Source organism: Atractosteus spatula, unplaced genomic scaffold (genome assembly GCF_055471065.1).
Source record: "Atractosteus spatula isolate fAtrSpa1 unplaced genomic scaffold, fAtrSpa1.hap1 Scaffold_77, whole genome shotgun sequence".
In the NCBI taxonomy this organism is placed as follows: domain Eukaryota; kingdom Metazoa; phylum Chordata; class Actinopteri; order Semionotiformes; family Lepisosteidae; genus Atractosteus; species Atractosteus spatula.
In genome coordinates, this window is record NW_028296909.1 from 61,426 (window position 1) to 81,418 (window position 19,993).

Here is a 19,993-nt window from a genome sequence, read left to right on the forward strand (position 1 = left end):
TGTGGTATATAACCAGAAAAGATGCTGTGTTAGATATGTTTTCAATTTCAATTATATATGCATTTATTAATGTTTTTGATATTACGGTTGCAATTTAACCATGGTGAGAATCCCTCCCTATCATACAGGAGAGTGGGGTTTGATTCCTGACAGGGAGCTAAGGAGCTTTTTCTACAACCTGTTTACAATTTAAACTGTAGTGTGAGACACCTTTCTTCCTACTGAAATCATTTTTTTTAAATGAGATGAATTTGTTATAACAACACAAAACATCAAAGTGAAGCTGCTTTTCAGCAACCCCTTGGCTACATGGGAATTTTGTTTTTTTGACAACAGGGTCATTTGCAAAATTAAACAAGGAATTGATTCACTCCTGTGAAATACTGTATAAAATGGAAGATGGGTTTGACATGGAAACAACTACACACATTTTAGTTTTTTTTTTTTCCAATTGTACTCCCATCAAAGTGACATAAGAAAAGTCATTGTCAGAAGTGGGATATGAAAACAGGCCACCAGGGGAGACTGATGTAATAAGTGCACCAGAAATATATTGAAAACAAATGGGCTGTCACTAAGAGAAATACAGGTCCCACCATAAAACACCATAAGGAGTGCAAAACATGTTAAGTTATTTCTGTACTTCATCAGCGTCGGTAAAAGAGGGACTCAAGGACACAAAGACTCTAGTTTGGGATTCAGGCTGAGAAAGGGAAGTGTGACTTTGGATACAGGGCATGGTAGAGAGGAACAAATGGCGCAATGAAATAAAATGCCAAAACCCCAGATTGAACCAGGGACCTTTAGAGCGTCAGTCTAAGGCTTTCTCAGCCGAGCTATTTCAACCTCCGTGTATGATCCAACCTCTGCTGTCTACAGTAGCCTCCTAAAGTTCCAGCATGAATGCATGAAGAGGAGTGGTAGAGTGTTACTGCAACGTCATTCAGAAGGGAAGTGATCCGGCTCAGCTCTCTGAGGTCTGGTAGATACATCTTCCTCATGAGTAATGTAGGATCAACTTCTTCAGGCTGGAGGAAGAGCTTGCATTTCGGCAGCAGTGACTGACTGAGTAGTGACTTCTAGGACCTGGTCTTATCAAGTTGCTTTGCCAAGTTTGTCAGTTCTGCTGAAATGACCTGTCTCTTGGAAATTTAGGAAGCAGAAGAATGACTATCTGAAAGGTGACATGATCTGCTGGCTGTTTGACGTGATCATGAATGACACAGGAAATGCGAGTTCTTGCAATAAGACAAAACAAGATCCATAAAACACTGGCAGAAGTGCAAAATGTGAGAGGATAAAAGACACCTGTTTCTGCCCGATTTCAAACAGGGGATCTTGCGCATGTGTGATGAACATGATAATCACAATATTACAGAAATGACAGCAGCATTGAACGTGTCAAGACGTAAAAGATTGTTAATTCTCTTCAAATACTCACAGTGTCTTTATTCTGCTGTATTAATTTACTGTGCTCATCAGGCAGTAACAAACCTGTTACCTACACTGTTCCCAGAACTGGATAGGTGACTCCACATTCTATAGCTCTCTAGCATAGAGGAAGTCAGACTACAGAAATGGAGAAAATCTCCTCTTCAGAAAGTGGAAATATATTCCTTAGAAAAGTCCTTTTCTCAAAGTTCAACACTCTCTGCAAGTCACTCATTCCCACCTTGCGCAGTGTAGTGGTTATCACCTTCTCTTAACACATCAAAGGGTTTCTTTTTGAAAGCAAGCTAAAACAAGTGATCACTTTTCTCACATTTTTCATTGCTGACGTTGCTTTATGGGTCTATTTTCTATACTGTGCTGATCAATTGAAAACGAGAAGGCGAAAAAGACATGTTCCCACACCTAAGGTTGAACCCAGGGAATCACAGTCAAATACCAGGAACCATAACTACTAGATTGTATGGAATACAGCTTTATCATGATATCAAAGTGCAATATCTTTTTTCACCAAAAATGGGCTTCCTGACTTCAGAAAGCCTTCGAGACAAATACTAAAAGAGCAAAAATTCCACTTGGTAAAGGAAATGAAAACACATGTACCTTACCAAACTTTGAGTACAGGCAGTCAGGGTGATAATACAAGACGATTTAAAATTCAACAAATAAAACCTGTCAACCGGTAATCCCAACTACTCATAAAAAACTGAAGTGGCAATACACAGTAGGTGACTCTTGGGTGTACATTAAATCCATGTAAGAAGAGGGTTTAGTGTTATATTTCCAAATCCAATATGCAAATGAGAGACCTGGCCCAGCCAATCACAAGTCTCCCGTGGTCTGGAATGGAGCTGATCTCCTCTTCTAGTTATTCATGCTGGAGTTAGGTTACATATTAGCATAATTAATATGACAGCTACTCCAGAAACAAAAAATGTAAACAAATACACTGGATTGTGACTGCAACTGTTAGATTGTAGCTCTGGAGATGACCTTGTAATTCTCCTTCTAAGGTAAGGAAGAGGAGGAGCTTCACCAATCTGTTTTTCCACCAAATAAATTGGCTTTCTGACTTCAGAAAACCTTCCATTTTTTTATTTTTTTTATTTTTAAGAACTTTATTTTAATTTCACAAACAAATACAAATATTCACAAAATAGGAAACTGTAATAAATACAGTGGTGTGAAAAAGTATTTGCCCCCTTCCTGATTTCTTATTTTTTTGCATGTTTGTCACACTGAAATGTTTCAGATCATCAAACAAATTGAAATATTAGACAAAGATAACACAAGTAAACACAAAATGCAGTTTTTAAATGAAGGTTTTTATTATTAAGGGAAAACAAAAATCCAAACGTACATGGCCCTGTGTGAAAAAGTGATTGCCCCCTAAACCTAATAACTGGTTGGGCCACCCTTAGCAGCAACAACTGCAATCAAGCGTTTGTGATAACTGGCAATGAGTCTTTTACAGCACTGTGGAGGAATTTTGGCCCACTCATCTTTGCAGAATTGTTGTAATTCAGCACCATTGGAGGGTTTTCGAGCCTTAACTCCTTTTTTAAGGTCATGCCACAACATCTCAATCGGATTCAGGTCAGGACTTTGACTAGATAGATAGATAATACTTTATTAATCCCATAGGGAAATTGATGTGTTACAGCAGTCCAGCCCAAGACAAGCAAAACAGACATCAGAATAGTTATAAAACAAAAGACAAACAAAATAAATAAAAATAAATAAATACATAGGTGTGTGCAAAATGTGCTGATCATAGTCGCTGTAAAAACAATAAAATATGTGCAAAATGTGCATAGGTTTATACAGACTGATTGTCCAAAAAGTACAATGGAGTAAACATGCTGTCCATAGAGGAGCAAATGAAGGGCTAACAGTCCTAGCCTAGGGCAGCGTTATACACCCTGACAGCCGCCGGGAGGAAAGACCTGCGTAAACGTTCCCTTGAACACCGTAGCTGGAGCAGTCTATTGCTAAATGTGCTCCGCTGCCCAGTAACAGTCCCATGAAGCGGATGAGAGGTGTTGTTCATGATGGCTGTGCGCTTGTTCAGCATTCTCCTCTCAGCCACCACCTCCATGGGGTCAAGGCTCATCCCCAGCACAGTGCCAGCCTTCTTGATGAGTTTATTGAGCCTATTTGCATCTTTTGTCATGATGCTGCTGCCCCAGCACACCACAGCGTAGAAGATGGCCGCCGCCACCACTGATTCATAAAAAATGTGTAGCAATGTTCCACACACACCAAAGGACCTGAGTCTCCTAAGAAAATAGAGTTGGTTCTGACCTTTCTTGTACAGGGCATCAGTGTTACCAGACCACTCCAGCTTATCATCCAGGTGTACCCCTAAGTACTTGTAGGAATGTACGCCCTCTATGTCCTCACCCTGGATGGAAACAGGGTTCAGTGGAGACTTATTCCTTCGAAAGTTTAAAAAATCATTTCTTTGGTCTTGCTGGTGTTAAGCTGGAGATGGTTAAGATGACGCCACTCCACAAAATTGGTAATCAAGCTCCTATATTCCTCCTCCCTCCCCTCTCTAATACACCCCACAATTGCAGAGTCATCCGAAAACTTCTGCAGATGACATGTCTCAGAGTTGTACCTGAAGTCAGAGGTGTAAAAGGTGAACAGGAATGGAGCAAGGACAGTCCCCTGTGGAGCCCCAGTACTGCTAAAAATCTGTTCGGACACACAGCTCTGTAGCCGTACATACTGTGGCCTGCAGGTCAGATAGTCTATAATCCAGGACAGCAGGGGAGTGTCCACCTGCGCCGCCCTTAGCTTATCTCTCAGTAAAGGTGGATGGATGGTGTTAAAGGCACTGGAGAAGTCAAAGAACATAACTCTCACAATGCTCCCCGTCTTCTCCAGGTGAGAGTTAGCTCTGTGTAGCAGATAGATGACTGCATCCTCCACTCCCAGGTGTGACCGATAGGCGAACTGCAGGGGGTCCAGTGCTGTACTCACCAGGGTTCTGAGGTGGTCCAGTACAAGCCTTTCCAAAGTTTTCATTAGGTGTGATGTAAGTGCCACTGGTCTGTAGTCATTCAAGACTTTAGGGTGCCCCTTTTTGGGTACTGGCACCAGGCAAGATGTCTTCCAGAGCATCGGAACCTTTTCTAATCTCAGGCTGAGGTTGAAGATGTACTGCTGCACTGAACCCAGTTGGTCCGCACAGATCTTTAGCACCCTGGAGCTGACACCGTCAGGACCCGCTGCCTTCCCTGCATGGAGTCTCCTCAACTCCCTTCTGACCTGGTCAGCTGTGATGGATAGGCCGAGGAGGGCAGGGGAAGATGGAGTAGGAGTAGGAGGGATCACATGATGGGGTGACTGAGGACATGAAGAGGGTGTCTGGGGTGAAGGCCTGTGAGGTGAATGGACAGTGGACCCTGTATCGAATCTGTTGAAGAAAAGATTCAGCTCATTGGCCCTCTCCAGGCCTCCCTCACTCTGTTGGCCGCCGGACAACTTGTATCCGGAGATCTTCCTCATGCCATTCCACATTTCTCTCACATTGCTCTCCCTCAGCCTGTCCTCCATTATACAGCAGTGTACCGCAGAGTCATGCTGAGGTTGTGAGTTTGAGCCTCAGCTGGAGCAGTGTGGCCTGTGTATTTAGCTACTGAAAGCAACTGACGATTTTCTGGAGATCAGGTCTCAGTTAACATGAAAAGAAACAAGTAAATGTTTATTCTGTATTACACCCAAAGAAGGCTCCAGAGCCATGATTCTGAGTCTGGTAAGAGTAACACAGTTAAATAAATCATCAGTCCAGCTGTGGAACTGAGTGCCGGGTGGAAATAAAACCAATAACAAATAAAACAAATCAGACAGGGCCCTTTCAGTCTTCTCCATATATATCAGAGCCACATCACTGTTTCTTCCACTGTGGCAGTGAGGTCACTCAGGTCAGCCCAGGAATACAGAAACAAGGTGGACTGAATAAGAACTGGGTGTCCTGTGGATGTGAACAGAGCCAAATAATTTAAATGAAAAAGAAAGAAAAGCCCAGCAGTGACTGTCCCCTCTGTACTGAGCCTGGTGGACAGCAGCTCTTCCAGTTGAGTCCCTCAGACTCTGAGTCTGTCCCTGTGCAGCTCCAGTCCACACAGATGTTCCAGCCCCTTCAGCTGTGGCCCCAGTCTCTCTGAGTGGAGCTGACTGTGAGGAAGAGACTGAGACTCTCTAACAGCACAGTGGAGCTGAACTAATACTTATACACTGATACACCCCCAGTCTGAACAGAGTGAGGACACAGCTCAGCTCATCCTCCTTATTCTTATCGGTAGTAGTAGCAGTAGCAGTAGGAGGAGCAGTAAAATATTAGTAGTAGGTATAAATAGTAATAGTAGGTAGCAGTAGTATCAGTGGCAGGAGTAGTTGTAGTAATAGCTGTAGTAGTATTAGTAGTTATGCTGTATTTAAACTTTCCTGTTCAATATAGCAGAGCTCCTGTGTTACAGCCTCACCATAATAACTGCAGCAGCAGGAGCATAAGTGCAAGAGTCAGTCTGAAAAAGCAATGATATGATGATTTCTTTTAAAAATCTTTCCTTGTTTACACAGCCTAAAAGCGGTGATATTAGACAGAGCTTCACTGGAGCTGCAGGTCAGACTCTGCAGTGAGTCTGTGGTTTGTGCTCTTCTGAGCTCCTCCAGCACAGGAAGCCAGGCTGTACTGTGAGGCTGTGGCTGGTTCCCCTCTCTGTGAACTGGGCTCAGGGGTCACTGATCTGGCAGCTGTGGGCTCTGTTCCAGGTCAGAAGCAAGAAGCTTCTATTAACCCTTTCCAGGACCTCCAGCCCTTCAGTATTACTGTAGTGATTCATTATTTTTACTGTAAGTCAGCCTCCAAGCATCTGTCAGAAGTGTTTGACTGACAATTGAGCAATATGTGATTATCTCTTATTATTATTTTTACTTATTTAATGAACAGCAGTATTGCCACTCTTATGAGTATAATATGATTATCAGCAGCAGCAGACTGATGGTCGTGTCTACAATAGTGACTAGTTGACCAGTCTGTAGCTCTGAGCAGTGGGACTCAGATCACACAGAAGACCTGTCTGTGTGTGATTCCACACCAGCCCTGGAATTCAGCATCTCCCACACGTCTCTCATGGGGAGTCTTATAAATATAAAGTTAAAGAGAGTCTGATAACAGTTATACAGCTAGTTAAATAATCAAGCTGAGGAACTGAGAGCTCGAGTGGAAATAAAACCAAGAGATGCTCTTCAACCTCCAGGATCAGGAGTCTGATCCTCCTGGCTTCTATTCTGTGGAGATTCGTGTAAAACGCTTAAAAGCGCTTATTATAGAGACCTGTGCTCTTTCTCTTCTGCTCCACAGGAGTATGCTTTATAACGCATTAGTCTGTGAAGTAAACATTTTTTTTCTGTTTAATGAATTTCATTCCTCAGTATGTCATTCTTCTCCTCCTGCTGTTATGAATCGCTTCTCTTAACAGCCTGTGTTTTTTGGGGGGAGATGTTATATCTATAAGAAAAGCCCCCCAGGCTCCGGACAGGAGTCTCCTCCAGCCGAGACGCGCTCTGCTCTGTCAGAAAGAGCGCTGTGACGTCACAGACACCAGCCATAGCGCCGGGATCAGAGAGCGAGACCGCGGAAGAAGCGAAGAGCGCACGGAGGAGAGTTATTGATCACTTATCTATCGACAAGCAATTAATTCAACTAAAGAACAGTAGAAAAATCGATTAACTTCACTGATTAGTGAGCACTGATTCTTTTCCCGTTCTTGACCCATTTTAAAATCTAGAATAGAGTCAATATCGATTAATTAACATAGTGCATTTTGTGTTAATAATGTTCAATCCGAAATTAAAGAATTATTCATTCAAATTATTATTTAGGAATTGTATCTGAGAGCTAGAAAAATATATTCAAAGTTAATAAATTTGTGTAAGTAACAGTTTAAATGCATTTTCCATTTGTTTACAAATCATAAGTATGGTAACCATGGCGACACGCGGCACGTCACTGTGCCTGGCTAGGTCATAAAGAGTGGTGTGATGTCACAGACAGCAACTAATACTAATGCTAGTGTATTTATGTTAATATTAGTGAGAGTACAACTGGTAGTATTAATATTAATGCTAGTATTCATGTGAGAATGATGATAGCACTACTGATAGTTTTAGTTTTAATGGTCATATTAATGTTAATATTAAATTTAATTATAGTGTTACTGTTACAGTATTAACAGTAGCAGTAGTGTTAGTTTTAGTGATAGCATTACTGTTATTATAAGTAGTTTGTGTCAGTGTTAGTCATAATGATAGTGTAAGTCTTTTAATTTTAGTTTTAATGCTAGTATTCATGTTAATATTAGTGCAAATTATAGATTTACTGTTAGATTATTTACACTAGTGGTCATGTTAGTTTTAGTGATAACATTACTGTTATTATTAGTATTAGTAGTGTAGTAGTAGTTTGTATCACTGTTAGGGATATTGATAGTGTTAGTCGTAGTGATAGTGTTAGTGTTGTAATATTAGTGGTATTTGTGTTAGTGTTAGTTATAGTGTATTTGTGGTTATTAGTGTATGTAGAGTGTGTCTGTGAGTTTGTGGTGTTTGTGAGTGTGTGGTGTTTGTCAGTGTGTGAATGTGTGTCTGTCAGTGTGATATATCTGTCATTGTGTATGTGTGTGTCTGTTAGTGTGTGGGTGTGTGTCTGCAAGTATGTGGTGTCTATCAGTGTGTGGGTGTGTGTCTGTAAGTATTAGTAGTGTCTATTGTGTGTATCTGTGAATGTGTGCGAGTATGTGTGTGAGTGTCTGATTGTGTGTATAAATGTGTGTGGTGCCTGTGAGTGTGTGTTGTGTCTATGTGTGTGTCTGTGAATGTGTGTCTGTGAGTGTGTATCTGTGAGTGTGTGTAGTGTCTGTATGAATGTGTGTGAGTGTGTGGTTGTCAGTGTGTGAATGTGTGTGAGTGTGTGGTTGTGTCTCTGTCAGTGTGTCATAATATGTGTGAGTTTGTGGGTGTATATCTGTCAGTGTGTGTGTAAATGTGTGTGTAGGTGGGCTTGGGCTCCAATGCTGTGTCTGACAGAAGTGACCCATCAACAGGTGTTGAGGTCCAGAGTCGCTTGCGAATTTCTAGAGCACTTTAGAACTTTCTAGAGTCCAGACCAATGAACAGAAATCTGTGAGTGCTGTGTTTTTATCACTATTAGCGTATGTGGTGTCTGTGAGTGTGTGGATATGTGTGAGTGTGTGGGTGTTTGTGAGTGTGTGATGTGTGTGGGTGTGTGTCTGTATGTGTAGTGTCTGTGTGTCTATGTGAGTATTAATGATGATAGCACTACTGAATACTAGTATTCATGTGAGAATAAGTGATGATAGAGCTACTTTTAATTTTAGTTTTAATGCTAGTATTCATGTTAATATTAGTGATAATCATAGTGTTAGTGTCAGAATATTAACACTCATTGTCATGTTAGTTCTTTTGATAGCATTACTGTTATTATTGGTATTATTAGTGTACTACTAAGTTTGTGTTATTGTTAGTAATAATGAAACTATAAGCCTTAATTGCAGTGTTACTGTTGTAATATTAGCAGTATTTGTGTAAGTGTTAGTTATAGTGTAACTGTAGGTTAGAGTGTAGGTAAGACCCTGGCTGCCCTGTGGTGGCTCAGGGAGGGCCTGCGGGTCGAACTGGAGGGGCTGCTCTAGGTTGAGGAGAGCTGGATACAGACCTGGGATCAGAATGCGATGTCTTCCATCCAGCTGGACTGCCTGGAGTTGTACGATGTGGTCCTGGCCAAGTTTGGATCGGAGGCAGCATATGTGGGATTGGTGAGTCCCTGAAACCCCTCCCCCTTGTCCAGCTCACACTGTGGTATCAGGGCGGTACAGGGGCTGGGGCGATTCTCCTGACCCCCTCAGCTTTCCAAGATACCTGCGTCACCCCACTCAACCTGGAAATCTCCCAGCGGAGAGAGACAGGAGCTGGGCTGGGACTCTATTTCAAGTGGGTGGCTGAAAGACAGACCGCTTACAGATCAACACTAGGGGGCATCACAGAGTGAGCGGTGAGACTCTTGGTCATCGATGGCAACGTGGGGTTACTCCCCCTCTCTCTATTGGCTCTATTAACAGTGGGGAGACTTCCCCTCTCTCTATTGGCTCTATTAACAGTGGGGTGTATCTCTCTCTCTCTCTATTGGCTCTATCAACATTGTGGTGACCCCCCCCCTTCTCTTTTGGCTTTAGAAATACCACAGTTCCACCCCTAAGTTGCATCTCCTGTCTGGCACTGTGGAGGTATGATGATGATGATTCACTGTCTTTGTTCTCTCTCTCTGGTACAGGAGTTGGTACTGAGTTAGTAAAGTTTCACGGAGGATATTATAAGATATTATACCAAATCCCAAAATTAAAACAGTGAAGACAACAGGCTACACAATGGGAGCTCTGATAATGGAGGTTTGGTTTGACGGCAGCAGACATTGTCAGGACATCTTGCCTGAATCTCTCTTCATATTTTCCTGGGATTTTCCCTTCCAGGGCACAAGAATCAAGAAGCAGGATGACTACGAGGAGGCGAAGGAGACACTGAAGTCCTACTTTGAAAACACGAAAGTCAGGTGTGACTTCTCTGAGGTGGACAAGTGCTTCGCCAGTCTGCAGCCGACGTCAACGTCAACCTCATCCTGCAGAAGTACCTGGGAATCCCTGTAGCTGAGGTCTGTGAATAGCAGGTTTATTTTTTCTCTTTGTAGTTGTCTTAGACAGTCTGACCTGTTGCAGGCCTCAGCAGGAACAGAAAAGTCTTCTGTGTGTCTTCAGTCTCCACAGCCCAGGAGACGCATGATCCAGGTTGGTGAGGCTGTTGAAGAAACCAAGCTGTCCATCCCTCTCTCTCCTGGATCTTGGCGCCCCTGGGCCCTCCCACTTCGATCACCTGTGACCCCGCTGAACTCAGAGAAACCCCTAGTGACTGCGCCATGCTGCCCCCATCAACTCCCAGATGAGTTCCCTCCTCTAAGGAGCGTCAGAGCTCCTGAGCTTCTGAGACAGGTGAGAAGCGAACAGAACCTCTGTCCTTGAGTAGAGTCAACTGTACAGATTCTTATTGGACACACTGTACAGACTCACCTGTACAGGATCTTATTACAGTCACAATGCATATATTGAGGGTATATTAAGAATAAGAAGTCAAGAACTGACCCCAGCAGCAAAGACCTGTGTCTGCCTTCAGTGTCCAGGTGCAAAGAGGCGTGCTTTCCAAGTCAGCCCTGAAAAAGATGAAGAGGACAACATGTCCACCTCTTCCAATCCTGACACTGACCCGCCCCAGGTCACTACCCAGCCAGCTACCTGTCCCCAGACCCCTCCCTCACCTCCCTCCCATCACCTCCCAGGAGAAGACTGAGGTGTAGGAGACTAAGAAAAAGAGGAAGAAGAGGCAGAGGAATCAGGAGAGTCAGGAAGGTCCAAGTCCTGAAGACAGGCCTCCAGAGTTGCTGAAAGTCAGAGCACAGGTGCTGAGACACCTAGAGGACCCTGTAGCTCCTGTGATTCTAGGAGAGGTGAGGAGTGAACCTTTACTGTAGTGTCCAGTCAGTGTGTCTGTATTAACTCCTCTCTCTCTTGGTGCAGTGTTAATGTACTGGAGTGTCCAGTCAGTGTGTCTATATTAACTCCTCTCTCTCAAAGCAGGTCAGCTCCTCCCATTCCATCACCAAGATGCTGTGCTGTTCCGGGGTCGATGAGGATAAGAGCAACACTACAGAGCTGAAGAGATGGAAAGAGCCGCAAGGGGGCAAGAGGACAACGGCACCAGTGGAGAAAGTCAGGAGTGTCCGGGTCGGGAGGCACCGGTCCCTGAACACCCAGGAGCGGGATGAGGAGAGGAGGCAGAAGCAGGAAGGGTGGTTGATGGATCGGAGACAGGAGGTGCAGGAGGAGAAGGAGAGGAGGAAGCTGGAGGAGGAGAGGATGAAGGTGGAGGAGAAGAGGAGGAAGGTGTTTGAGAAACAGGAGAGAAGATGGGAGAAGGAGGGAGAGGACAGGAGGCAGATGCTGGAGAAGGAGAAGAGGAGACGGAAGAAGGAGGAGGAGCAGAGGAGGAAGACTGAGGAGAAGCAGGAGAGGAGATGCACCAAGGCAGCAGATGCAATTAGGAGGACCGTGAACAAGGAGGAGCGGAGACGTGCCCAGGAGGCGGAGGAGAACAGGAGGGAGCAGCAGAAGCAGGAGGTGAGATGGGAGAAGAAGGAGCAGAAGAGGTGGAAGGCCTACGTTCGGGGGCTGGAGAAACCCCTGCAGCAGGAGGAGGAGAGGAGGCAGAAGGAGAAGGAGGAATGGAGGCGAGCTCAGGAGGAGGAGAGGAGGAATCAGCTCATGGAGGAGAATAAGAAATGAGCAAAGGAGGAAAAGGAGAGAAGGAGATTTTGGGAAGAGGAGGAGAGGCAACAAGCAAAGAGGAAGAAGGAGAGGAGGAAACTGTTGGAGAAGCAGGAGAAGAAACAAGCAAAAGAGGAGAAGGAGAGGAGGAGAGTTTGTGAAAAGGAGGTAAAGAAACAGATGAAGAAGGAAGAGGAAAGGAGGAGAGTTTTGGAGAAGCAACAATTGAAGGAGAAGATGGAGAGGAGGAGAGTTTTGGAAAAAGAGTGTGCCCCAGAGTCCAGACTCTGTCAGGTGAGTTATTATAAATAAGATGCAGGAGTACACCCTGTACCAACTATCCTGTAAAACTATCAATTAAAAATGAAGGAGCTCTTGGCAACTCACAATGAAAATATCAACCCCAATGGAAAGGGAAACTTAAATGTTTGTTATCAATATGTATACATTGGACCACACAAAGGAGAAAAGCCACTGTGGACAAATCCAGACACAACATGAGACATTCTGACTGTTATTTACATTTCCCTACAAATCAAGAGAAATTAAGGGTCCTCGTCCTGCAAGAAGGGACGGCTTGTCGAAATATACAGCATCGCTACCTCACTTAAAACTGCAGAAATATTAACTACAGATTGTTACAAAGGCATCTGGGTTCACATGACAGGAAAGATGAAAGTTCAAACAATTCACACTTTGACAGGTGTGACAAAATGACATTAGAAAACTTATGATCATGAAATTCACTTCCTAAAATGATATCACAATGTTTTTGGACTGTGGGAGGAAACTGCAGCACCTGGCGGAAACTCCAAACAAACATGGGGAGAACATACAAACTCCACTCAGATAGAACAACAGGTCAGGAAATAAACACAGAGCTCCAGCACTGCATGGCAGCAATGTTAACCACAGTTGCACCTGTAAAATAAGTATACTTCCAAAACAGCAGCATATAGTGTAAAACAATATTTTGTAAACTTTCAGTCTGGATCTTTAAAAATTCATCTAATTTTTTGTCAGCTGAAAATGTTAGGCTGCCTGCTTTTAGGGGGGGAAATAATTTTTCAAATGTACATGTCGATATTAAAATAACATATTTCCACATATAAATACAATTATAATAAAATATACAAAAAAAGCCTTATTTTCTTTAATGATATGAGTTCTACAATACTGATACAGTATTGTACAAAATGGTATGATCTGAAGAATCGCCAGAGCACAATGTATCAATTTGGGTGATACTAACAGAAGAGGGACACAACATGTAAATCCACAAGGTTTATTTTCAACAACAAAAATGTGCTTGAAAATAATTTGACAAGGAGGAAACCTTACATGCATGGATACCAGTATTTCCCCAATAGGTTAAAATGCAGCAGGGAACGGTATAACAGAAGATCAGTGTCACTTGATATTGCATCACAGAGGCTGATCTCTTTTTCATCATATCCACCACTTCCAGAAAGCCAGTACACATAATTGTGAGGGTTTAAATTCAGAGGGAAAAATAATTCTCTAAATTAAATTTTATGCTGCACAGAGAGCCTCACATGTACGTGGTCAGGTAGCTCAGTTGGATCGATTGTCGTTCTAATAACTCCAGAGTTGTGGGTTTGATCCCTTACAGGCCAGGAGATCTCCTTATCTTTTGCCAAAACCATTTGATCTTTCAGTCCATGGTGAAATATATTGTGTTGAAAAGATGCCACAAACTGTAGACAAATGCTAGTGCTGCAGGTGAAGAGGAAAGCATTCAAAGATTTATGAGTTTCTTATGTGGAGCGAAGATAAAGTGTCACCATTTGCATATGTGAGGCTTCCAAATCAGCTCTCTGTAAAGACGCTCAAATCCAGCCTGATAAGTAAAAAATATTTTAGCTGGGGATCCTCAAATCAGGCGTGTAGAAAAGAGCACCGTTAAACACCATCGGGAGTGCAGAATATGTGATAAAAGTGTTCTTTAAACAAAAAGTGAAAATAGTAAATTTGTCTTTCACTTAGACGTTCATCGAAAGCTCAGTAAACGATAAAGCGTGTTTACTGAGCGAGAGACTCGTGTTCTGAATTCTCATCAGATTAACCGGTAATACAGCTACTAATAAAGGTTTACATTAATCTTAGTTATTAATAAATTACACTTTTATTAATAAAGACATGTACTGATCAAATTCATTGTGAATAGTTGTGGTGTCTAGAAAACAATTTTAGCTAAATATTTCAAGCGAGTGGTGAATACTGTATGTTCGTTACTTTGTGACCATATTATTTCCACTACATTCAGAACAGTTCAAAAGCGATCGACTGTTCCACTACTGAGTTACTTAAACCCTGTGAAGAGGTGGTTTAAGTTAGTCTCCTACATCAGTAAGATCTAATGGGCAGCAGATGTTATTTTAGGTTTGTTGCAGTTGAGAACAGGTTTAGTACAGAGCTGCTGACAAATTTCAGCAGCCAGGTTCGTAGCAATGACCCGTTGTAGGGACATTGCCAATCAGCCACAAGAAAAAAAAAAACATCATTTGTGCCTTTATTAAAAAAAAAAGGAAAAACAGAGTAGTAGTTTATGTGGTAATTTCAGGTACAATGTAAGAACTTAAGTTAACTAGTCCCACAGTAATGCGTGGGGTCCTATCAATAGAAAAAAAAATACTTGTAACCCAAAAACACAACAACCACAATGCAAGAAGCCTTCCGGGAACCTCGGTAAATCACTGTAGTAGTCTAACGACTACAGAAAATAAAATAAAAAAATACTTAACGGAACAACTTCAAAACAAAAATAACATTAAAAACAAATCTGGGAAACAACAAAAACAGAATCTAATGCGAGAGCTTTTTCAAGTCTTCGGTACCCCATCGTGCTCCCTTAGTCCCAGTAGACCTCTCGGCTAAGAAGATATCTCTCATCTATCTGTGTAGAGACCAGCAGGGGGTCCACAGCTGATGGGAAATTAAGTAGTGACCTGCATCAGCTGCAAAGGAAAAAGTATAGGTTTATTCCACGCTGAAAAGAGAAGGAAACACAACGTGGACCCTTCTTCGGGTGTGACGTGGAATAAACCTTTACCTGTTCCTTTGATGTTAATTTAGACCGGGTCTCCAGCAAATACCTAACAGGCTACAATCCCGTTAGATAAGGTGTTAAGGACGACCTATAAGTAGCAGTAACTAAAGTGGACAGTTGCTTTCAGTAGCTAAAGGCAGGCTACACTGCTCCAGGTGAGGCTCGAACTCACAACCTCGGCATGACTCCGCTGTGCACTGCTGTATAAGTACCGCGCGCTGACCGATTGCGCCACTGGAGCTGCGTACATTGCTTTCCCTTCACACACTGACGTTGCACAAACACAGTGAAAACGATTTCGGCATGTTTTCCGTCTCTCCGTGGGAGAAAGGGACAGTAAAAGAGCGAGGAAACTACAAGGGAAGAAAATGAAAAAATAGTGCTCACTGCAAAAGAGGGAGGAGAGAGATGGTCAGACAGGTAAATCAGCCCGGCGGATTTACACTACAAATTTGTCATTTGTAGTGACATTTATGAGTCTTCATCTGTCTGAAACTGTCCAGTTTGTATTTTCGTTTCAAAAATCCAGTAAACTTGAATAAGACAAGAAGGCACACTGCACATCTGCGGAACATCACGTCCGAGTTTACAGTGACATCAGAGATTGAAAGCGAAGTCGTTTTTTATTAAAAGTTCAAGGAAACCTGAATCTTTTCTCGAAGTATTTCAGAATCACAGTGAAATGTAGTACGATTGCTGCACAGATCTGCAGTCTGCAATTAGAATACGGTTTGTGCGTTGTATAAAATATGCCATTCAAAACTTTTCTAAAACTGCAGAGATACATTTCGGAATGCGTCTTCCTGTAAAAATAAAATATCTATTTTATTTGACGGGCGCTATAAGCAGAGTCTGAAGCCAGCTCCACAGAAGAACTATATTCAGTGGGCCAAAAAAAGTATTTCACTAAGTGAACAATTACTGTACATCATAATCATATTTGTTTTACTCCTGCCATTGCAATTTGTGCACAAAGATTTTTTTTATTTATTTTCAAAATATATTAGTCTTGATGGGAAAGAAAATTAAACTGTGGGCGCGGTGGCCAAGTGGTAAGGCGTCGGTCTCGTAAACCGAAGAGCGCGGGTTCAAGCCCCGTCCGTGCCTGGTTTACTTACCTTTATCTAAATCGTCAATTGTCTTGCAATGTAGAAATTTCTGTAATAATAAGAAAAGAACTGTCAGTAGTAGTTAATAATCCTTTGACAAAGCAACGGGCATCCTCCACTGCTTGTCAGGATGGCTGAGTGGTCTTAGGTGCCAGCCTCAAGAACTCAATCGTGTGTAGTGACAGTTGTTATTCACAACCCGGATTTCTATGGAAGCCCGTTTCCGCCAGGGAGTAAAAAAAAAACACGCTATGGTATCTCAGAATTCCGACTTAGTAAGTCAGAATTCCGACTTAGCAACTCAGAATTCCGACTTTATATCTCACATTTGCGACTTCGAAATAGCCCATATTTCATTGTCTGTCCTTTTGTTATTGTAACGGATTCGGGTTCTAGGGCTTGTGCCTTCGCCGCTCCCACCCTAGTTCGTGCCTCACTGCATTGGCTCGAACCCAGGTCTTATTAGCTGAGCTAAAGAAGACCTTTTTTAAGTAAAAAAGGACAGACAATGAGATACCATAGCGCGTTTTTTTTTTACTCCCTGGCGGAAACGGGCTTCCATAGATTTCCCTTCATGTTCATTAAGATGTGTAATTTGTATGTTGCTTATATAAGAACAGTTTCTTCAAAAGTTCTGTCAATTAACAGTGGAGAGCTAGCCGATGTACGTTTTCATGAAAACTCTCTTTAAGGGGATTACAAGTATCTTGAGCAAATCTGCGTCATATTTTAAAAAAAAGTTTAGCTCAAGATGCAACAGGAGTATAAATGAATTCTCCCGCCCTACATTCCAAGATATGGAATCTTATTTTTCTTGAAGTTTCTGATGTTGGTCGTTATTGGAAATTGCCCGGTGATATCGACTCAGGTAGTCAGTTGTTACGTGCTGTAATTCGATACATGCAAAGCATTTGTATTCCCTCAAATTATTAATAAGGTCAATAATGTATTAAACATTACATGCCACTTTTTCTCTAGATGATGTTCACGATGGAATAGTGAGAAAGGCGTGCCTAGATGTGCTTGAAACAGCACCTTACTATCATTTTAGTCCCGACCTGACCGCACTGAGCAATGGTACGACAGAGACTCCAACGGGTCGGTTTTCTCCTTTTACAGTTTTTGGGAAAAAAATAATCTGCACTTTTAAGCAAGTATTTTATTTCAAATTTTGCGTAAGTGTAAGTTTTTCTTGAAAAACGTTGTTTCAGAAAGAAACTGAGTTGACGGGAATAGCCCTCTCAGTAGAATATTGAACTTTTCATCTCAGCTAGTTCTTCTGTGGAGCAGGCTTCAGAACTCTACGTACAACGCCTTTGATGTCATTTTATTTTTACAGCAGCCGCATCCGGAAAGTTTTTTTTTTTACTTTTTATTTGAACAACAAAATAGATTCAATATAAACAAGAGCACTTATAACATCAGTAGAATCGTCAGGGGTACATAAAATAATACAATTACACTTTCTGAAAACGATTAAACTAGGTAAATCAAGATAAGGTCCGCACAGCTTTAATGTTCTTACATTTCGAAAGAGTCTGTAATTACCCCTTTTCGTCTATTTTGAACTATTCAAACTTAGGACTCGTACCAGACCATTTCACTCTACGTACAGTATATCTCATTTCGTAACGAAAATGTTTTTCCTGTCTTAGAAATGCTCTGGGCGGTATGTCTTACACAACGCACCTAAAGTATTCTAATCGTGGACTGCAGATCTGTGATATAGCCGAATTAGAGGGATCCAGCAATCGTACTGGATTTAACTGAGATTCTGAAATGTCTCTTGCAAAGGTATTCGGGTTTGCTTGAACCTTTAATAAAAACAGTGATCTGAGACTTCCTAGCTTTCAGTCTATAATCTGTAACTTAACTAGGATGTGATATTTCGCAGATGTGCAGTGTGCCTTTACGCTTGGCATGTTCAAGACTATTCGTTGCGTGAGCTCCTCACTGCGTGTCCTGTACTGTATTGTGATTTCGTTGAGATTATCTACGAGGAGTACAGCGACTAGAACGCCTTGAACTTTTTTTTCGGTATATAAAAGAAAACGCTAAAGCACATACAAAGTAACTAACATTTCCTATATGTAGGTTTTCTGATTATGTCTCTACTTCACTTAAATTCCTTAGTTACAGGCGATTTCTTTCCGATATTTGTTCTGGCGCGGTTATTGATCCCATACTAAAGATTATTTTTATAAAGAACATGTCACCTGCAAACTGGTATCGGGAAAGTTTTATAATATTACTTTTTAAATTTATCATAACCTATATGATTTCTTACCAGCGTGGAGCTCGAATTCACAACCCCGAGATTAAGTGTTTGGTACTAGTTGCGCCACAGAAAATTATTTTCTTATTTATATTAAATACTGCGGCTCCTGTCATTTTCTTCTCGTCAGAGAAGAGGTCGGTCTGGTCTCCAGATTATCAACTATAAGATCAGACCGTGCTCCTTTGTAAAGCAGTGTTGGTTCACATTACTTATATGGGGCAACACATCAACTCGATGATCGTTCGCTGTACACGCATGCCCCCCTTCACTGAAATAACATAGACGAAGGAAACTCTCTTGTCTTGGGCTGCTGTCACCCGGATTCAAAGCGCGGGTATTGCGGTCACAGCACAAAGTACTGACCACTATACCATCGCGGCAAGCTGGGACAGACTATCGTTAATTTTATTCAAATGCTCACAGTCTCTTTAATCTGATGGATTCATATACCGTGCTCATGAGAAAGTCACAAACCTGTCATCTACACACTGTTCCCAGAGCTGGATAGGTGATTCCAGATTCTACAGCTCTCTAGCAATAGTGGAAATCAGGCTACAGAAATGGAGAAAATCTCTTCAAAATGTGGAAATATATTCCCGAGACGAGTCCTTTCTCAAAGGTCAACTCTGCTTGCAAGTCACCCCTCCCCACATCGCGCAGTGTAGCGGTTATAACCTTCTATTAACACACCAAAGGGCTTCAGTGAGAAAGCGGGCAGAAACAAAGCGATCTCTTTTATTTATACGTTTCGCACGCCTGACGGGGTTTTACGTTGCTCTTTTCTACACTGAACTGATCATTTGGACATCGTAAGGCAAGAGAGACACATTTCTATGTAATCAGGAAACCAGGAATCCTAACCGTTAGCCCGTTAGTGCCACAGAGAAAAAAAAAAACGTTTCAACGAGATAAAATTGCAGGATTAACACATTTTTTCTTTTTCGTAGCGCTTGTGTTTTGTTTGATTTAGCAAATTTTATACACTTTATTTCTGACACATGACTAGAGTATATTTAATACAAGAGCGTGAACAACAATTTTCATCTACCGTATTGTAATGTTTTTTAAAAAAGCAAGTTAAATGCATATATAGTAAATGTTTTTTTTTCATATAATAGTGTTTATGGTCTGAAAAACGTCATTCATTATTTAACGGACATTTGGTACAATAAAAAAAATTCTCATTCACGAATGTTAACATTTTTTACAATAACGTGTTCTATTGTGATCTTGCGCCCCATGCAGCAATATCACCAGACAGTTTAATGGTCTGTCGTCCTTTTCTGGGTTTTATTCTGTCTTCAGATGCACCACATGTATTTTTAAAATACGTATTCTGACAATTCTGGTGCAGCGAGGCATTCTGATTAATTCAGATTCACTCTTCACGTGTGTTATAGATATCATATAATGTTTTTGTATCCACGCAAAACCTCGCATGAAAGTGAAGTTGATAAACTTTGCTTGTGACATATTTAACAAGGCACAGTGCCAAACTATTAAAATACATCAGAAAAGTACCCGAACTCATCTAATTCATGTATTTGAAACGAACGGATGGGAGACTTTAATATGGCGTTCTGGAAATTCACTTTACCGGGGTAAAGTTAGCTTGAAGTTCGAAAACGATTTTGGCACGCCTGTAGCGTTTACACGAAACCTCTTAGAGTTGCGAGAATACTACCTT

General features: G+C 41.8%; 2 protein-coding genes and 3 non-coding genes across 5 annotated transcripts in view; 2 read left to right on the top strand and 3 right to left on the bottom strand.

Moving 5' to 3' along the window:
* Positions 1 to 19,993, bottom strand: part of LOC148805243 (uncharacterized) — a 132,921-nt gene that overhangs the window by 34,044 nt on the left and 78,884 nt on the right. The gene's annotated exons all lie outside the window — the stretch shown is intronic.
* LOC148805244 (U7 small nuclear RNA) lies at positions 1,966 to 2,023 on the bottom strand. Its single transcript, XR_016090416.1, has one exon. It is a non-coding gene; the product is annotated as a U7 small nuclear RNA (small nuclear RNA).
* Positions 11,190 to 11,867, top strand: LOC148805245 (uncharacterized). Its single transcript, XM_088909752.1, has one exon. It carries the CDS (start codon positions 11,190 to 11,192, stop codon positions 11,865 to 11,867), a length of 678 nt encoding a protein of 225 aa, XP_088765878.1.
* Positions 15,067 to 15,160, bottom strand: trnai-uau (transfer RNA isoleucine (anticodon UAU)). The gene is made up of 2 exons: positions 15,123 to 15,160; positions 15,067 to 15,102 (listed from the first exon to the last, which is right to left on the bottom strand). It is a non-coding gene; the product is annotated as a tRNA-Ile (tRNA).
* On the top strand, positions 15,955 to 16,026 carry trnat-cgu (transfer RNA threonine (anticodon CGU)). The gene has a single exon. It is a non-coding gene; the product is annotated as a tRNA-Thr (tRNA).